This window comes from Halichoerus grypus, chromosome 11 (genome assembly GCF_964656455.1).
Source record: "Halichoerus grypus chromosome 11, mHalGry1.hap1.1, whole genome shotgun sequence".
Classification (NCBI taxonomy): Eukaryota; Metazoa; Chordata; class Mammalia; order Carnivora; family Phocidae; genus Halichoerus; species Halichoerus grypus.
The window spans coordinates 55,112,918-55,131,188 of NC_135722.1; the positions used below are offsets into that span (position 1 = coordinate 55,112,918).

The 18,271-nt window shown below is 36.0% G+C and overlaps 1 protein-coding gene across 11 annotated transcripts in view; it reads left to right on the plus strand.

Annotated features, from left to right (window-relative positions):
• Window positions 1-18,271, plus strand: part of EMSY (EMSY transcriptional repressor, BRCA2 interacting) — a 100,276-nt gene that overhangs the window by 49,540 nt on the left and 32,465 nt on the right. For all 11 annotated transcript variants that reach the window (XM_036082839.2, XM_036082842.2, XM_036082845.2 and 8 more), the window contains 5 exons: window positions 3,189-3,338; window positions 6,141-6,311; window positions 13,273-13,409; window positions 15,792-15,965; window positions 17,647-17,845. In XM_036082839.2, coding sequence (XP_035938732.1) covers window positions 3,189-3,338; window positions 6,141-6,311; window positions 13,273-13,409; window positions 15,792-15,965; window positions 17,647-17,845 — 831 coding nt within the window. The remainder of the gene's footprint in view (window positions 1-3,188; window positions 3,339-6,140; window positions 6,312-13,272; window positions 13,410-15,791; window positions 15,966-17,646; window positions 17,846-18,271) is intronic.

Genomic DNA, 18,271 nt, shown 5'->3' on the forward strand with positions numbered 1-18,271 from the left:
CCGCTTTTACTTCTATAATCATGCTTTCCTGTACTTCTGTGAACATATTTATAATGGCTACTTTGAAGTCTTTTGTTGTTGTTAAATCTGACATGTGTTTGCTCTCATAGGGAATTTCTGTTGCCTGCTTTTTTTCCCAGTGTATGGGTCATATTTTCCTGTTTCTTTGTATGCCTCCTTGTATTTTGTTGGAACTGGACATTTTAGATATTTATATTGATATTTTATTTAGTTTACTTAATTATTTTTGAAAAAGTAGACTCCATGCCCAACGTGGGGCTTCAACTCAGAACCCTGAGATTGACACTCACATGCTCTACAACTAAGCCAGCCAGGCACCCCTTGATATTTTAGATATTAGGCATTATATATTGTAGCTAGATACTGGTCTTCTTGTACCTTCCCAGTCTGTGATTTTTTTTGTTATTTACCTCACTATTTGTTGTTTTGTAACTAGATCAATTATTTTAGTGAAGTAAGCTTCTGATGCTGTTGCTCAGGGAGTTACAGCTCTGGGTATGCTCACAGTTGTTCTGAGATGACAGTGGAATCAGTGTGACTCTCTCCTGCTCTTTCTCTGACCACACCCAACTGTTAAACTACTCTTTTGTTTTCAGCAGTGTCTTGGAGTCTTAAGTTGCTTTACAAACTAGTCTAAATTGTTGGAATAGTTTCAGAGGTGTATTTGTTCTGACCACAGAGGGTTCCTCTTAGCTTCCTTATACCTCAGTTCTCTTCTGCAAGCTGTCTGGCCTATTGTCTTGAATGTTGGGGTTTTTTGTTTGTTTGTTTTTAAGATTTTATTTATTTGAGAGAGAGCATGAGCAGGGTTGAGGGGCAGAGGGAGAAGGACAAGCAGATTCCCCTCTGAGCAGGGAGCCCGACTCAGGGCTCAACCCCAGGACCCTGAGATCATGACCTGAGCCAAAGGCAGACGCTTAACCAACTGAGCTGCCCAGGCGCCCCGACTGTTTTTTCTTAAATCCATAAATCTTCTTCCAGTCGCCTTTCATCACGTCCTCAACTGTTCTTGAGAGCTTGAACTTCTCCATGCTCTATTACAAACGAAGCCAGTTCCTTTGGGAAGAGATTGCAAACTATCTATTTTATTATCTGTTTTTACCCTCAGGCAGCTCTGGAGCTCTTCTCTGAATGACACTCCTGCTCTAGAAGCTGAGCCCTCAGTGAAGGCAAGGGTAGGAGTGTGGGCAACAGCCTGATATCCTCTTGGCTTGCTTCTGGTGGTAGAGTCACCACCTCACAAGCCAGGGTAATGGTGATCAGGACTCCAGTTTCTCAGTAACGTTGTGCCCAAAGTATAGCCTTTGTTCCATCAGTTGGGGGCTTGGCAGAAGAAGGGAATGCACACTTCTTGACATCACTTGCCTGGGGCTTAGCAATACCTACCTGGGGGCAGGATGAGGTAAACTGAAGTCCTGCTGCTCCTCAGAAGAAAGCCCTCTAACAGGGAGCTGGAATAAGAGGAAACCTTTTGTTCTTGACTACAGCAGTCTGGGGAGGAGTCTTTCCCTCCCTCTTAGTGGGTAAGGAGGGACAGGTCTTAGTTTAAATACCACAGATCTCTCCTTTCTTACTGGATTTTTCTACATACTCTTGAATAGATGTTTCTTCATTTGTCCTTGGGACTATTTCCAGAGCTTCTCATTGGTTATCATTTTACTAGTTCCATTGGGTTAGCAGATTAGCAGAGCTCCTCATGCTCTCTTGTCAGAAATTGGTCTCTGAATGGTTTTCATTTTTAATTGAGGTATAATTGACATATAACATTGTATTATTTTTAGGTGTATAACATAATGATTTGATTGATATATGTATATATTATGAAATAATCACCCCAACAAGTTTAGTTAACATTTATCACCACACAGTTACAAATTTTTTTTTTTTTCTGATAATGAGAACTTTAAAGAGGAATGGTTTTAAATACATTGTAATTATCTTCTTTTTACAGACTATAGAATTGTTCTGTGAAACTATCTGGGCCTGCTATTTATTGATGAAGGGGGAGGAGTTCCTTAAAATTTATCTTAAGGAAATTTGTCTAATTAGATACCTGTCTTTTCTGAAGTCCATTTGGATAACTAATATTTTTCTAGATAATAATCTATTTGATCTAAATTTTCAGTCTATTTGCATAGGACTGAGCAAAGTAATCTTTTATGATTCCATTAAGTTTTTTCTGTCTGTGGTTATTGGGGGAGGTGTACTTCTTTTTATGTGTCTTAAGCATTATTGTAATTCACTAATGAGATAATACTGGAAAAAATTTTTTCCCTACAACTTCACTGGTTATGATTTATTATAATCAGAGTTTCTTTATCTCTACAGTAATAATACTTTATTGAATTCTTGCTATGCATTAGGTACTTTACAATTTTGATTTATTTAATCTTTATAACAACCCAAGAATGTATATACTGATAGTATATTTTATGGATGAGAAAACTGAGTTATAGAGATAATAATTTGCCCAGTTATGCCTAGGTGATGATCATAATTTTAACTTCTTAGTTGGCCTACAAGAAATTTAAAATTATTTAAGGTTGTTAAATAAATAGATGTATTTGCTTCCTAATATCTCAACCTAAATCACTATCTAAAAAGTAATATAATTTTTAGTTGTCTATGACAATATACTCCATCCCACGGATTTTTTTCAGTGAAGTTAGGGGGAAAAGTGTTACCAAAAATTTCCTTCCTCAATTAACAATTACTAGTACTTAAATTTATAGTTAGCATGAGAGATTCATTTTATTTTTTATTTTACTTTTTTTGAGAGATTTCTTTTAAATGGATATTTTACACTTGGAAAGTCAATGTAACAATTAACATTTAAATAAAAATTTTGAAAAATGTAAAAAAATCCACATCATTACACTAATTTGGTTTGAAAGCTCTTATTTGACATGATCATAGACAAAAGGAAAAAATGTTTTTTTAAAGAAATTGTTAATAGTTTCTGTAATATCTTAATTATATTCTTGAATGAGAGGAATCAGGAAAGATAGGAATTTAAGGAATAAAAATTGAGAGTTTCATCATTTTGAAAAAAGCTCCTCTTTAGGCAAGACTGAGCAAATATGTGTAACTACTGCCCTCTTGGGTTGGTATAAGGAAAATGTTTTTCAAAATAATCTGTATTGAGATTTCTCTTTCTTCTTTCAAAGGTGTTAAAATCATCACACAACAAGTTCAACCAAGTAAAATCTTACCCAAACCAGTGACAGCAACTCTGCCCACCAGTAGCAATTCCCCTATTATGGTGGTTAGCAGTAATGGTGCAATTATGACAACTAAACTGGTAACCACTCCTACTGGTAAGTTTTCTTGAGCATCAGTCCATTCATTCATCATATAGTCATTGAGTAATTTCTTTGTATCAACATAGTGCTTGATACTGGGGATATAGAGATTAATGAGACAGTTCTTTAAGAGCCTTTCCCCCCCAACTAAAATTAGCTTTCTTTTATTATTGTCATGGTCTTCTGTTCTTTTACTTTATAGCACATAACTACAGTTTCTGATTTCTTCACTACTTGTTTGTTGATTTAATGTAGTTCACCTTACTAGACCATAAGCTCCATGATAAGGGACCATCTTTGTTTTATTCACCATATATATGTAGAGCTGGTCTGCAAGTAGGTGTTTAGTCAGGATTTGTTGAGGAACCGAAAACACACTCTCCCAGCCCAGAAGGATTGCACTCTTAGGAGGTTGAAAGTCTGTATTACATTGCAGTGTAGTAAGCATTACTCAGACTGAGAGAAGCACAGGATGCCATTTTGCCCATATATGAGAACAACCAGGCTATGCCCAAGGAAGTGACAGTGTAGAACATTTTAAATAGTACCACCCTTTGTGTCCTTGAGCAGGTTACTAATCCCTGTAAGTCTTTTCCCTTGTCTGTTTAAATGGGATAACAATACCTGTACCATAAGGGTATTATAAGTATTAGAGGAAATCAGGTATGTTCAGTCCCCAGCAGAGTGCTCAATAGCTATTATTATTAATTAATGTAAGAATTAGCTATTACTACTATTTTAAATTTGTATAACTCTTACCAGATTTTTTGAGAAGGGCCAGTACTTAGATGATAGAATGTAAATAGTGTAAAATGATACCTGTCTCAAGTTTATAAAGCTATCATTTATTGGCCAGGATGTAAAGGTCTATACAGACATTACACTTAATCTTCCTTAGGCTTTAATATCTCCACTTTTCGCAGCAAAACAGAGACTGATGTTAAGCAACTTGCCCAAAGTCATGCAGCAAATAAAAGGAAGATCTGGGATTTGAACCCCCATCTGTTTGACTCTCTTTTTTTCTTTTTAATTGTGGTAAAATAGAACATGAAATTTACCATTTTAAGTGTATACTTCATTGACATTCAGTGCATTCATGTTATTTTATAACCATCATCACCATCAGGCTTCAGAACCTTTTCATCTTCCCAAACTGAAACTCTACACATTAAACAATAACTCTCCATTACCACCTTCCCACAGTCCCTGCCAACCACCATTCTACTTGCTGTCTCTGCAAAACCTGTGCTTTAAAAACACGCTGTTCTTGCATTAAATTTATCATACTCCACCCTCCCCACCCCTCCCCCCCGCCCCAAACTTTTTTCCATTTGGTACAAAGATAATAGTGTTATTTATATATGATTCTTTACCTTAGGGAAAGATAGTAAAAAATAATAATGTGTCTGTCTGTGCCTGTGTATCTCTGTTAGAAAAGGTGTTTCTATTTTTAAAACAAAAGCTTAAGTGGAAAATTTTTTGTTAAAATTTAGCTGGTTCACATTATGTTTGTAGCATGTTTACTTTGCACTAGATTTTTTTTTTAAGATTTTATTTATTCATTTGAGACACAGAGATACAGAGAGAGAGAGAGAGAGAGAGAGAGCAAGCATGAGCAGGGGGAGAGGCAGTGGGAGAGGGAGAAGCAGGCTCCCCGCTGAGTCAGGAGCCCGATGTGGGGCTCGATCCCAGGACCCTGGGATCATGACCTTAGCCGAAAGCAGACGTTTAATCATCTCAGCCACCCAGGTGCCCCCTTTGCACTAGATTTTTTGAGGGGGATTCAAATGTATGTTTGTAACTGACTTAAATTAATTCTACTTAATGTTCTTCCCCTCCTCCTTTTTTTGGGTTGTGATTGTATTTAAAAATTTTTAAGTATCTTGATAAAAGCATTTTTGCAGGGAGGGAGTTGTTGAAAACAGTTATCACGATGACCATTCTAATTATTATGAAAAAATGCTTTCCTGTCAAAGAAGGTATTATCTTAGTCATCTTCTTTCTTCCCCAGACTAATAGTTCTTAGTGTAGGAATAGTATTTCTGAGTTACTGGACTTGTAGGAAACTATAACAGGCTCATCTGGTTAGTTTTTAATTCTTGTTTGGGAAAAGAAAAACGTCTTTGGAATAGTGGGGAAGAGTGCAAAATCCTTTGAGAGACATGAAGAAAAATTTTCAAACAGGTCAGTTAGAGTTGAGGAAATATGTAAATAGTGAACTTTTTCGGCCCAAAGAAATATTCCTGGCAACTCTTGGCAGCTTCAACTTTAATCTCTAGTAAAATGATGGAATAATTCTTTAAAAGATAGAAATATATTTAGAGAGTAGCAGAGTACAAAATAGTGTAAGTTTCTAAAATTTTAAGCGAACAATACTGCCTTATTTGCTGAATGCTGACATTGGGTTTGGCACTGTGACAGCATAAAACAGATGTAGAGACCTTAAAATCTGTAACAGAAATACCTAAAATGCTCTGGCAGGAAAGATGATTAAATTTAAGTTTCTTTTGGCATAGAACTAGTGGAAGAAGGGTAGTGGAAGAAAGGAACATAGTTATACTTTTTCTTGAGGTTGGTAATTTGATGCAACACATCACAAAATTTTATGTGTAAAATTAATCCAAATTGACTTGGCTGTAGTTCTTGCTATGTGCATTGAAAACTGTCTATAAATTGTTACTTAATGTCTTGACACCTTGAAATTCCATTTTCAAGTTAAAGCAATGTAGATTACATTGAATTATAGCTAAACTGTATAAATTGTCATTCTTCTATAAGTAATGACAAGTTTTTCTTTTGGCTTTTCCCTTTTTATAGGCACACAGGCAACCTATACCCGGCCAACAGTGAGCCCGTCCATAGGTCGAATGGCTGCAACCCCTGGAGCTGCAACCTATGTGAAAACTACCAGTGGTAGCATCATCACAGTAGTACCCAAGTCATTAGCTACCTTGGGGGGCAAGATAATTAGCAGTAATATAGTTTCTGGTAGGTATATCTGAAATACGTTTAAGCTATAGGTAGCCAGTAAGAGGAAAAAACATCTCACTGTTGAAGGATTCTGTTAGATCTGTTTTCTGCTTAGAAATCTGGAGCTTTGTTTTTAGTCCTGATATTTAGTGATTAAGTCTAGTTTTTTATTTCTAGTATTAAATTTTCACACATTAAGTTTTTGACAGTTTTAAAATAGAACATTAGTTGTTTTTAATCAGAATGGAATTACTATGATTTATATTTGTATAGAGATTTTTCATTTACTGAGTATTCTCCCATTTGTCAGTCCTTTCAGAATGGATAAATCTGAATAGTTGGTATCACCCACAGTTGACAGGTACAGACAGATTTAAGTTTAGAGAGTTGAAATTGACCTATCCAAGATCACACAAGCTAGATAGAGGAAGAAAGAACTAGGATTTATTCATCTTTGAGGGACCATATCTTATAATTTCATTTATTAATGTCACTTTAGCTTATTAAAAAAAAAAATTTGAGTATCTTTATTTTCTTTTCACCATTATATTGATTGTTTACTTTTAAGAAATATTTTACTCAGTGAAAGCTAATATTTATTGGTATTTTGGGACTTTATACCTGGTTTTTATCAGCTCATTAATTCCTGCAGTATTTGGACTGTGGACTCCGAAGTGGAATGTTAACATAGCATCTGTTTTCGTTATTGGTTTTTAATTAAAATTATGTAAATAATCTCTCATCAAGCAAGCCCTGTGGACTTTAACTGTGTACCATTTTTGTAGACTAGCCATATTTTGTATGCCCCAGGTGAGTTGTTCTGACATTTTAAAGTGAAGGGATTGAAGTTCCTGGCAATATATGATGTTGCTGATAACTCAGGGAATAAAAAAAACAAAGCAGGGCATGGTATTGGCATAAAGCACTGTATTTAAAGCTGCTAATATTGGCTCTATTTTTAAGTGTAAGTGAGAAAATCCAATGTTTGCCAAACTGAGGAGGGTGAAACCAGTAAGGAAAGAATCATCATACTCTAGCTTTAAGAGGATTTTTTAAATAACTCCGTGAAAACTCAAATTTTGATTTATTACCTGACAGTATCTTAATGGTATAGAGCACATTCTCAAACATTTTTCAAAAAGTGGTCATTCTTCATTGGTATGTAGCTTTTTATCACCATAATGGTTTTTCTTTACTTATATATGAATTCATAATAACCTTATAGCTTGAAGGAATGTCTAGATGTCGTGAGGCCACTGTTTTCAGGCCTTCTTTATGATTTAGCTGCTTTGTATCGGGTTAGAGCAGTATAGTAAGCAAGCATATTTTCCTAGAAGCAGAGATATATACCCTCTACATGTATACATTTTATCCACTTTTGTATGTAAATACAAAACAACTCAATGGTTAGCTGCTTTTTCAAGTATATTGGGTATACATGAGAAGAGTTCTTAAACTTTTCCAGCACGATAGGATGTACTTGGCACAAAGTTGAAACAGTGCTGTTCATTGCATGGAGCTTGTTTTGTGTCTACTTCTGCTTCACTGACACTTTTATTTTAAGGAATCTCTCATTTCTGACTGCTCTAAACTGATCCTTATGTTACATATCAATATTCTTTATAAAGACAGTCTTCTTATTTTATAATTTTTTTTTATTTCGTGATAGTGGGATTACAGGTTAGTTTATTAGCAGTTTTCAGTCCCTGGTTATCTATTCACAGTGAACTGGTAAGCCTAGTTGGATGAATTTGGATAATCCATAATTAGATGCTGGATTCTAGAGTTTGTGTCTACCCGACTCCCCTATCCCACGAACAAAAATGAAATGCTTTTCTTAAAAGATACCCAGACGTCTAGCTGTAAGAATAGAAGGCTTTAAAAAGAAAAATGATACTTTCCCCCTTATTGTGGGTAATTTGGAAAATACAGAAAGATACAAAGAAAATTAAAAACATATAATTTTTACCATCCAGAGAAATATGTTAAGATTTAAGTGTATGTATTTCTGTTCATTTCTTTTTCTGTTCAATTTTTTGGTTATAAGTGTATGTGTGTGTATTTTTTTAATTACATTGAGATCTAATATAATCAGCTTTTCCCCTTTTTTCACAGAATAATCTTATTTTCCTATTCTTTTAAAGATTTATTTATTTATTTATTTGAGAGAGAATGAGAGACAGAGAGCATGAGAGGGAGGAGGGTCAGAGGGAGAAGCAGACTCCCCGCTGAGCAGGGAGCCCGATGCGGGACTCGATCCCGGGACTCCAGGATCATGACCTGAGCCGAAGGCAGTCGCTTAACCAACTGAGCCACCCAGGCGCCCTTATTTTCCTATTCTTTTAAATGTATCTTGACACCTCCTCTGCCCCCAGTTAATGGTTACACAATATTTTCTTATATGATGCACCATAATTTAGCCATTTTCTCATTGTTGAATGTTTTTAGGTTGCTTCCAATTTTTTTTGTCATTATAAATAATCCCGTGATAAACATCATTATACATGAATTATTTTCTTAAAGATTTTATTTATTTACTTGAGCTAGAGCGAGAGTGAGAGAGAGAGAGAGAAAGAGCACACAAGCAGGGCGAGCGGCAGGCAGAGGGAGAAGCAGGCTCTCCACTGAGCAGGGAGCCTGATGCAGGGCTCAATCCCAGGACTCCAGGATCATGACCTGAGCCAAAGGCAGCCACTTAACTGACTGAGCCACTCAGGCATCCCATTATACATAAATTATTATGTGAAGTTCTTACTTCCTTTTCTCTAGAAGCAAAGTCATGCTTCCAAAGTGCTTTTTAGAAAGGTCAGCTTTTTCTTTTCATTAGAATAAGCAACTAAATGGAAGGCATGACTATTTTTGCAGTTATTTAACTCCTTAGAATCAGATATTTACTTATATGTGTATATATAGAGAGCCTATCAGATACATAAGTTTTTTTGTGAACTTTGTTGAGGGTTGGTTAAGGAACCATGCCTATTTTATGCAGAAGATTGGATCCTTCAGAGATGAACTCATTATCTTCACTCGAAGGACATTATGAGAACCTGTGACAGTGGCAAGACTTGATTTTGATTTTCTTGACCCTTAGTACAATGTTCAGGCAAGGAGCTAGTGTTTATATATCTTTTCCATTCGTTCGTTCATTTGCTCATTCTTTGACCAAAGCAGCATAAAACATTATCCAAGAGACCAAATTGTTAGGGTGATGTAAAAAAATCTCTGAATAGTAAAATCTGGGCCAATAAATTAGTTTCTTTAAGCCATCCTACCATAATGCTCACATTTTTACAGGAATCTTATTTTTAAATAAAAATCCCTGGAATGCATCCAGTATCATAGGCCATGATCCAAATGTGACTTACAGTTAATTTGCACCCATTGTGTCAATTCTTTATAATTGAAGACTGTATATATAGTGGGTTTTCTGATAGCCTATGAGCCGGATCTTTAGCTGGGTGCTGTGATACATAGGGATGTACATGGATGCATTCTCTGCCCTAAAGAATGCTAAACAAATGAACTTTTATACATTCTGTTATAGCATGAGAACTGTAGACTGACTATTGTGAAAGTGTAGAGGAAGACCTTTATTTTTATTTTTATTTTTTTAAAGATTCATTTATTTTAGAGAAAGAGTGAGCATGCGCATAAGTGGGCAGTGGGGCAGAAGGAAAGGGAGGGAGAGAGAATCTCTAGCAGACTCCGCAGAGAGCACAAAGCCCAATGAGGCGGGGCTCAACTGGGGGCTTGATCTCACCACCCTGAGATCATGAGCTAACCGAAACCAATAGTCTGATGCTCAAACAACTGAGCCACCTAGGCACCCCTAGAGGAAGATTTTTTTTAAAAAATGAATAACACTTGTTTCATCAATACAACATAGTTATCAACTGAAAGAAACATGCTCACTGGAATTTTAGACTTTAATAGCTTGATAATTCTAGACATAAACTATTCTGTTTTAGGGGCGCCTGGGTGGCCCAGTTGTTAAGCGTCTGCCTTCGGCTCAGGTCATGATTCCAGGTCCTGGGATCGAGCCCTGCATCGGGCTCCCTGCTCTGCGGGAGGCCTGCTTCTCCCTCTCCCACTCCCACTGCTTGTATTCCTTCTCTCGCTGTGTCTCTCTCTGTCAAATAAATAAATAAAATCTTAAAAAAAAAAAAACTATTCTGTTTTAATATGACACTGTACTTTTCCTTATGTTATGCCTTCTTCTTCTGTTTTCTAACTTCTCCCCACCCACCCTTCATTTTGTTAAATGGTGAACTTGATTTGCAACTGTTTAATAAATTGACAGATCCCTGTAATGGAAAGGATTAGACAATGACTTAGATACAAATATAATTCACTTGTTAAGCAAGTTTTTCAAAAAAGTGGTCCTTGTACTTTGGTTAAAACTTAGTTAACATTTCCTTGAGATACTTTTTAATGCTTACTTTTTTTTTTTTAAAGATTTTATTTATTTATTTGACAGAGAGACACAGCGAGAGAGGGAACACAAGCAGGGGGAGTGGGAGAGGGAGAAGCAGGCTTCCTGCTGAGCAAGGAGCCCTATGCGGGGCTGGATCCCAGGACCCCGGGATCATGACCTGAGCCGAAGGCAGACGCTTAACGACTGAGCCACCCAGGCGCCCCTTAATGCTTACTTTCTAAAAACACTTTTATTAACCAAGTATTTAGTGAGGCTGTATTATTGAAGGAGTCATCGTAATCAATCATGTATGAGGGATTAAAGTTAATTAATAGTTGAAGTTGATACATATGAATAATGGGCAGTGTGGTCTTTGTGGCTCTTAACAGCTTACTATTCAAAAACTACAGATAAAGGGAAAAACATTTGTGAAGCTGGTGTGTGGATAAAAGTGCATTTTTATGTAACCTGTGTTACCTTGGACTGACAAGACATTAGATGATGGCAAGTATAAAGATATATAATGTAATAAGATTGCCAAAAATTGACTAGAATATTCTTACTCTTTTTTTTTTTTTTAAAGACTTTATTTATTTATTAGAGAGCGAGCAAGAGAGAAACAGCATGAGAAGGGAGAGGGTCAGAGGGAGAAGCAGGCTCCCCGCTGAGCCGGGAGCCCGATGTGGGACTCGATCCCAGAACTCCAGGATCATGACCTGAGCCGAAGGCAGTCGCTTAACCAACTGAGCCACCCAGGGGCCCATAGAATATTCTTATTCTTAGTGTAACCTTACTTCTAAAACTCTAGTAGGGAATGCTGTTTCTCTAGTAGAAAAGAATAAAATTTTGTTTAATTTTTCTTCTTGGGAACATATTAATTGGTCATGTTTTTAAATGAGTACCTGTTCTGTGCTTAGTCTAAATTTGATAAATGATATGCAAGTCTAGAGAAGAAATGTATGACTTGCCTGTTTTCATGGGCAGAGGAAATCACAGGCATAGAAGTAGCATTGGGACTCATAGGCTCAAGGACCAATGTGGAAACCAACACACTGAAGAAGAGGTATATATTGGATAATCCTGAAAATTAAAGTCTGGCAGAACCTGGAAACCTAAGAGGAATTTGGGCTCTATGTGACAGATAATAGGAAGCCATAGTGAAGAAGTTACTTATTAGAAGAAGTTACTTATTAGACTTATTACTTATTATTAGAGTTATTACTTATTATTAGAGCTTGTTGTGTATATTATGGAATAGGAACAAATAAGATCAAATTGGTAGATTAAGGGTCAGGTCATGTAGGATTGTGACACCTAAGAGGGAAAGTTAGAACTATCTAGATAAAATAGGGATTAGGAAGGTTTTTTTTGGTTTTATTTTAAAGTAATCTCTACATCCAGAATAGGGCTCAAATTTACAACCCCAAGAGTCACATGCTCTATCGACTGAGTCAACCAGTTACCCTGGAAAGGTTTTTGACCAATTTCACTTTCTGGGTCAAACTGGTTTTTAAAAGATGTTTGATATAACGGGAGCATGAGAGCTATTTGTATGATAGAGAAACTTGAAATAGGGAGAAAATATGGGAAGCCAAAAGAGATGAGGGTCTATCTATTGAGTTGACATTGATAACATTTTGAAAGAAGACATATGTTGGTGACAAATGGAGTTTGTTCACATATTCATTGAACAACTATTACTGAGTAATTGCCGTACAGTATGTGCTAAGCACTGAGGAATTAGGGATGCAAAAAGATCCTTTGGAGCTCAAGGGGCTTTCACAAGGCAAGATTTGCACTAGGATTTCCAACTGCGGCAGTCAAAAGAATATAGGGTACAAATTTGATAGGTATAAGAGAAGCAGGTTGTGGAAGGATGTGGAGAAGAGAACACGATAGTATGTTTGGATCAGCAGATGTAGATCTACCGAGTAGATCTTAATTGTTGAAAATATAAATTTATTTATATAAATATATAAATTGGAGTTTCATCCTCAGACTCTTCAGAGTGCTGCAGATTACAAGAGCATGTGTTTAATCTGTGCCTTGGTCTATGAGTGTTTGTTTTTTTTAATCACATAAACATAAATGGCTTATTTTCATAAATTTTCTCTAGAGTCTAATGTTATGTCAATTTTGATAAGTATTTACCTCTTTTTAATGTTCTTTTTTGAAGAATTTTCCCACCACACTCGTCAAATAAATATAACACTGGGTTTGGGGAAGCATTTGTTGTGGAATGCAGATTTTTATTTGTTTCAATTAACTAGTCAGGGGAGGAATATTGATGGGGAAACTGATTGTGATATTTTTAGATTCTGATTTTGGTGTGCAAGTTTTCAAATTCCAAGAAGATGACTGCTGTAAAAGTCAATTCTTAATATTCTCTCATTCTAGGACAACTTCTACTTACTGTTCCAAGCCTTCATTTTCATCCTTATGACAACCTTCATGTCATCTCGGGATGACATTAACTACACGTATTAATTATATACAGCATAAACAGAAATAACCAAATATCACTAGTCCTTAACTCAGGCCTCCTTTTCTCCCCCCTTCTCTAAGGAACGACTACCAAAATCACTACAATCCCAATGACTTCCAAGCCCAATGTGATTGTTGTGCAAAAGACAACAGGAAAAGGAACGACCATTCAAGGCCTCCCGGGCAAAAACGTTGTCACAACATTGCTAAATGCTGGAGTAAGTAAGAGCTTATACTGCAGATTCAGCGAATCCACTGAGGATTTTAAAGACCAGCTATACAAATATTTGCCTAAGGACTTCAGAACCCCACAATGGCCTGTATGGTTTGATTTACCGCTACTGTGATGTAATAACTGTTAAAACACCACCAACTGATGCCATTTTTCACAGTAATTTCTAAAACATGTTGCTCATAGCTAAGTTGCTTATGACCATGGTTTAGATGCTTAGCTTAGTCCAGATGGAGGATTCCACTGGCTTAACTACAGTGGGACCTCTGTTAGAGGACAGTTTTATTCCTGCCTCTGGCCAGTAGACACGAGACTAGGCTGGGCAAAGAGAAATATTTGGGATGAAGAAAATTAATTGATGGGGATTTACTTTCATTTTTACCTCTTTGAGCTAGTAAAAAAAAATCAACCGCTTCATTGATAGTTGTAAAGGCAGTCGTGCAGAAGTTTGGAGTTAGACATACCTGGATTTTGTCTCTTAGTATCATAGTTGTTTGACCTTGGCAAATTTACTCAACTTCCGTCATCCTTAGTTTCCTCATTTATAAGTTGGGGATGGTGATCTTTACCAGTGAGTTTGTTCAGTAACTGGTAGCTGTTTTAAAAGTGCTTAAAACAGCGTCTGACGCATAGGAAGTCCTCAATAAGTAGTTTTTCTCTTATTGTTGTTACTCTTGGTACTTAACTATTTAGGCTTGGTAATGTCCCTACTTTGCTAGAAAAAAAAATGCCGTACTTCATTGTAGTAGATCTCTAGTAGCTTCCTAGGTATCGCAGTCTTCATAATGTTGGCATTAGATCTTTTCATCATGTAGGAAAACATAGCCTGAGTTCACATGGTAAGCCAAAATAAAGCCTGGGATTAGAATTCCACTTTTCAGAATGCTTTTATAGTCTGGTTTATAGTTTCATAGAATTTGATATGTAAGAGGGGATGCCATGTACCCAGAGTCCTGTGGTCACATACATTGAAGAGTCGTGTGTGAATCCTAGCTGCTAGGTATATCTAACAGCAATAATTGGACTCAGGAAGTACTAGTAAAACAAGCAGATCAGAGCGTAAGACTACACATATGTATATGCATCTGTACTCAACAGCTTGGTTACCTGGGCATGTCTACACACATACATCAGAAGAGCTTCTTCAAAAAATAGCCTGCTAGTTGGTTTTGATAGGCTTTGAATGGGTCACTATACTTGGACAGGGCCCATTAAGCTATTTGATAGATAGGCATGCCTGTTTGCAAACTAGTGGCTCTTGGCAAATGAGCTAGAGCTCCTTCCAAAGCTGCTGCTGTGAAGGGTGTGTTTGTATTAAAATAAGTAATGACATGAGTGACAGGCACTTCATATCTCCCTTAGATAACAATCTCCCTTACAGCAAATAGTTAAACTTGGGATTTTTGTAACCTGTTTAGCTCTAAATTCATAGAGGGATTACCTTCTCCCAGCTCACCTGGGTGCTTTGTTTTTACTGTCTGCTAAGTTTGGATAGCCACACATTTAGATGATGATGACTAATAGTTAAAAACTAATAAGGTGAAAATTTTTCTTTTCAGTTTTATGGATTTTAACTTTTAAAAATTAATAATTTAGTAAAATCAGTTTCTGAATTTAAGTAAGCTCAAGTATTGACTATAAATGACAAGGTACTTGAGAATAAAGCAGACAAAAGTATAAAAATGGTGAAAAGTTAATGAGCTTAAGCTATCTAGTTAATAAACTAAAGTGATATTAGTAACATACTAATAATAAAATGTGGGAAATGCCCTGTTTGTTTTTTGTATTTTCCCATATAACCTCAGAACGTTTGTTAATATCTGCTGATTTCATCTCTTGCGCATGCATTTTCGCATAGACGTTGCTGTATGTCCTTATAATTTTGTATTTGGGGAGCTTAGTTTATGTGTATACATTTAGCTATTGGTATAATGCACAGTAATTTTTTATTACATAAATCTCTATTTTGGGTAAATTAGAAAATAAAGGTAATGTTGGGGGGAGACCTATAATCCCAACTCTTTTGAGATAGCTATTGTTAACATTTTAGTATATATTCTTTTACAATTTCCTGACTATTTTAATGTATGTATTCTATGAATGTGACGGTGTAGTAAATATTCTTATGTGAGATAATTTTTTAAATTCACTTGTCAGGAAATAATGCCTTCTTTGGACAGAAAGTTGGGCAGATGACTTTTAGGACTATCTCAACTAAGTCTAGGATTTTTGATCACCTGGAAACATTGTACTTTGCTATTTAATTTACAGTCCTTTCCGCATCATCCTTGTAAAACCTCGCTGTGATTTTTCAGTTTTTGGCATTGAAATACATATAAACCTCATATATTCACTGACTTTAATTTAGGGAGAAAAGACTATTCAGACGGTGCCAACAGGAGCAAAGCCAGCTATTATCACTGCTACAAGACCCATCACCAAAATGATTGTAACTCAACCAAAAGGAATAGGTTCCACAGTTCAGCCAGCAGCTAAAATCATCCCAACAAAAATTGTTTATGGGCAGCAAGGGAAAACGCAGGTATGCTGTAAGATATGGTGGTTTTTCTTGGCTCTGGTATATTTCAAATTCCTAAAATTCCACGTTGGAAATTTGAATGAGAAGATCAATAATCTTTAAAAAATCAGATTGTTAAAAGTTATGACCAAATGTGCATAATCATCTGTTTTCAAAACCTGTGTTTCTCTCTTCAGTACTTTTTTTTTTTTTTTGATACCTAAATATTTGCACCATGTCATGAGCAAAGATTGGGGAAGCAAACCCTTGGAATAAAATTTGCTGAAGGCATATATTGTTACTTGGGAAGTAGATGCTTGAGGGAGAGTGGTAGTTATTTAGAATCTCTCAGAAAAAAGTATTTTTTATAAGCTAATACGGCATTTGAAAGCACTTTATATACTTAAAAAAATTTGTTTTACTTGAAACCTCAATGATGGAGAAGCTAGATACCTGTTCATTTTCAAGCAATAGAAGATAAGGGAATTTTTCTGGAAATTTGCCTAGAAAATTGAGGCCCAGGATTTAATCTTACGTTGCTAGACTACTATTTATTTTATAAAGTACCTACTTTAACTGTTTTTGTGAGAATATCAAAGGAAATAATGTCAGCTTTGGTTCAGAAATGTTATCCTAGAATTCTTGTAAAAGGTTTTAATTTACCTTTAATAATTTGCCTTTAGAATCAGTTCCCACAGAATCATAGCGAAATAGTTTACACATCAAACAAATAAGTTTTGTGATTAGAAATAAGTCCAAATTGCCTTTAAGTTTCAACTGGTAACAATTCTCCTTTGCTCCATCATCTTCATCATAGTATAACCCATGTTTTCATTCTTGAATTCTTGGAAATGGGTGACTTAATAGAGTCTGAAAAGGTTTTGAATCTTACATATGGGAGAAATAAAAACTAAATGTGGGCAGTTAACATTTTTATATTCTAGGCACCCAATTGAAGTCAACTCCTAGAGTTCAAATCTTGAAGTGGAATGGTTCAGTTTGAAATCTTTCTCCCATTTCACTTATTTTAATGTGTGTGGTTTTGACCTTTGCCAGGAGTTGATCTACCACATGTTTCATATTGCTTCTAATAACAGTTGTCTAAGTCAGTGTTTCTCTGGGGATTTTTCAAAGATGACTTAGGTCCCAACCATGTTTACTTTGTACAGGTGTCTCAATTAGGAATTTCATTTGGTTGCTAATGAAAAGAAACCTGAAGAACAGTGGCTTACAAAAATTAGGGTTTTATTTTTATTATGTTAATAATAATAAGTTAATTATTTTATTATGTTAATGAATGTTCAGAGGGAGGAAATTCTGGACTATTCTTGTGGCATCGGGAATCCAGGCTTCTTGTGTCTTTCTGTTCTGCAGTCCATAGCGTGTGGCTGTCATTCTACTATATAGCCTACAGCTTGTAAAATGACTTCTGAAGTCATTATAGGCAAGAAAAAATGGGGAGAGCCTCTTGTCAAAATTATGGCTGTTGCAGTCTGGCACATACCACTTAAAATGTTGTATGTTGCTTGATTCTGATTTGTTCATAGATTGAATTAGTCTTTAATGAACAATGTTGTGCACAAAGCATAAGAAATGTGCAGAATGCAGCTTCCCATGTCAGGAAGATGATATTCATGACTAGAAGTTTAGCATTTTAAATAGTGCTCTAAAATTTAAACTGGGTATATTTCTGATTTTCTTCTAGGTTCTTATTAAACCCAAACCAGTGACATTTCAAGCCACAGTTGTTAGTGAACAAACAAGGCAGCTGGTCACAGAAACATTACAGCAAGCATCTAGGGTGGCAGAAGCTGGTAATTCATCTATTCAAGAGGGAAAAGAAGACCCACAGAGTTATACCGATAGTAGTTCCTCTTCTACAGAGTCCTCCCAAAGTTCCCAAGGTAAGATCCATTTTACTTCTGATTTATGTAATTACTTCTGACATAGTGCCCTAGTTCCAAAATAGTTGAACCTAGGGGTTTCAAACAAACATGTATGCTTTGATTTGTCAATTCTTTTGATTTTATTTTCCTTTGTTTCATATGTAATCGGTGAGCTGAAGTTTTGTTTTTAGTAAGACTTTACCATTCTTTCCTGCATGGCATATGTTCATCAAATAATTGGTAAACTATAGATGGTGATTTTGGCAGGTAGGGATTACCAAACTTGAATAGTGCTGTGGTTCTTCTTGTTTCCTTTTCGGTAAGTAGGAGAAGTGGGCAACAGAGTGAATGTATCTTTTGAATGGTTACTTTTGAACCTTGAGAAAGAATCAGGGTGGCCAGAGGTGGGCCATATGTGGGCTATAAGTAGAGTGACCAAACATT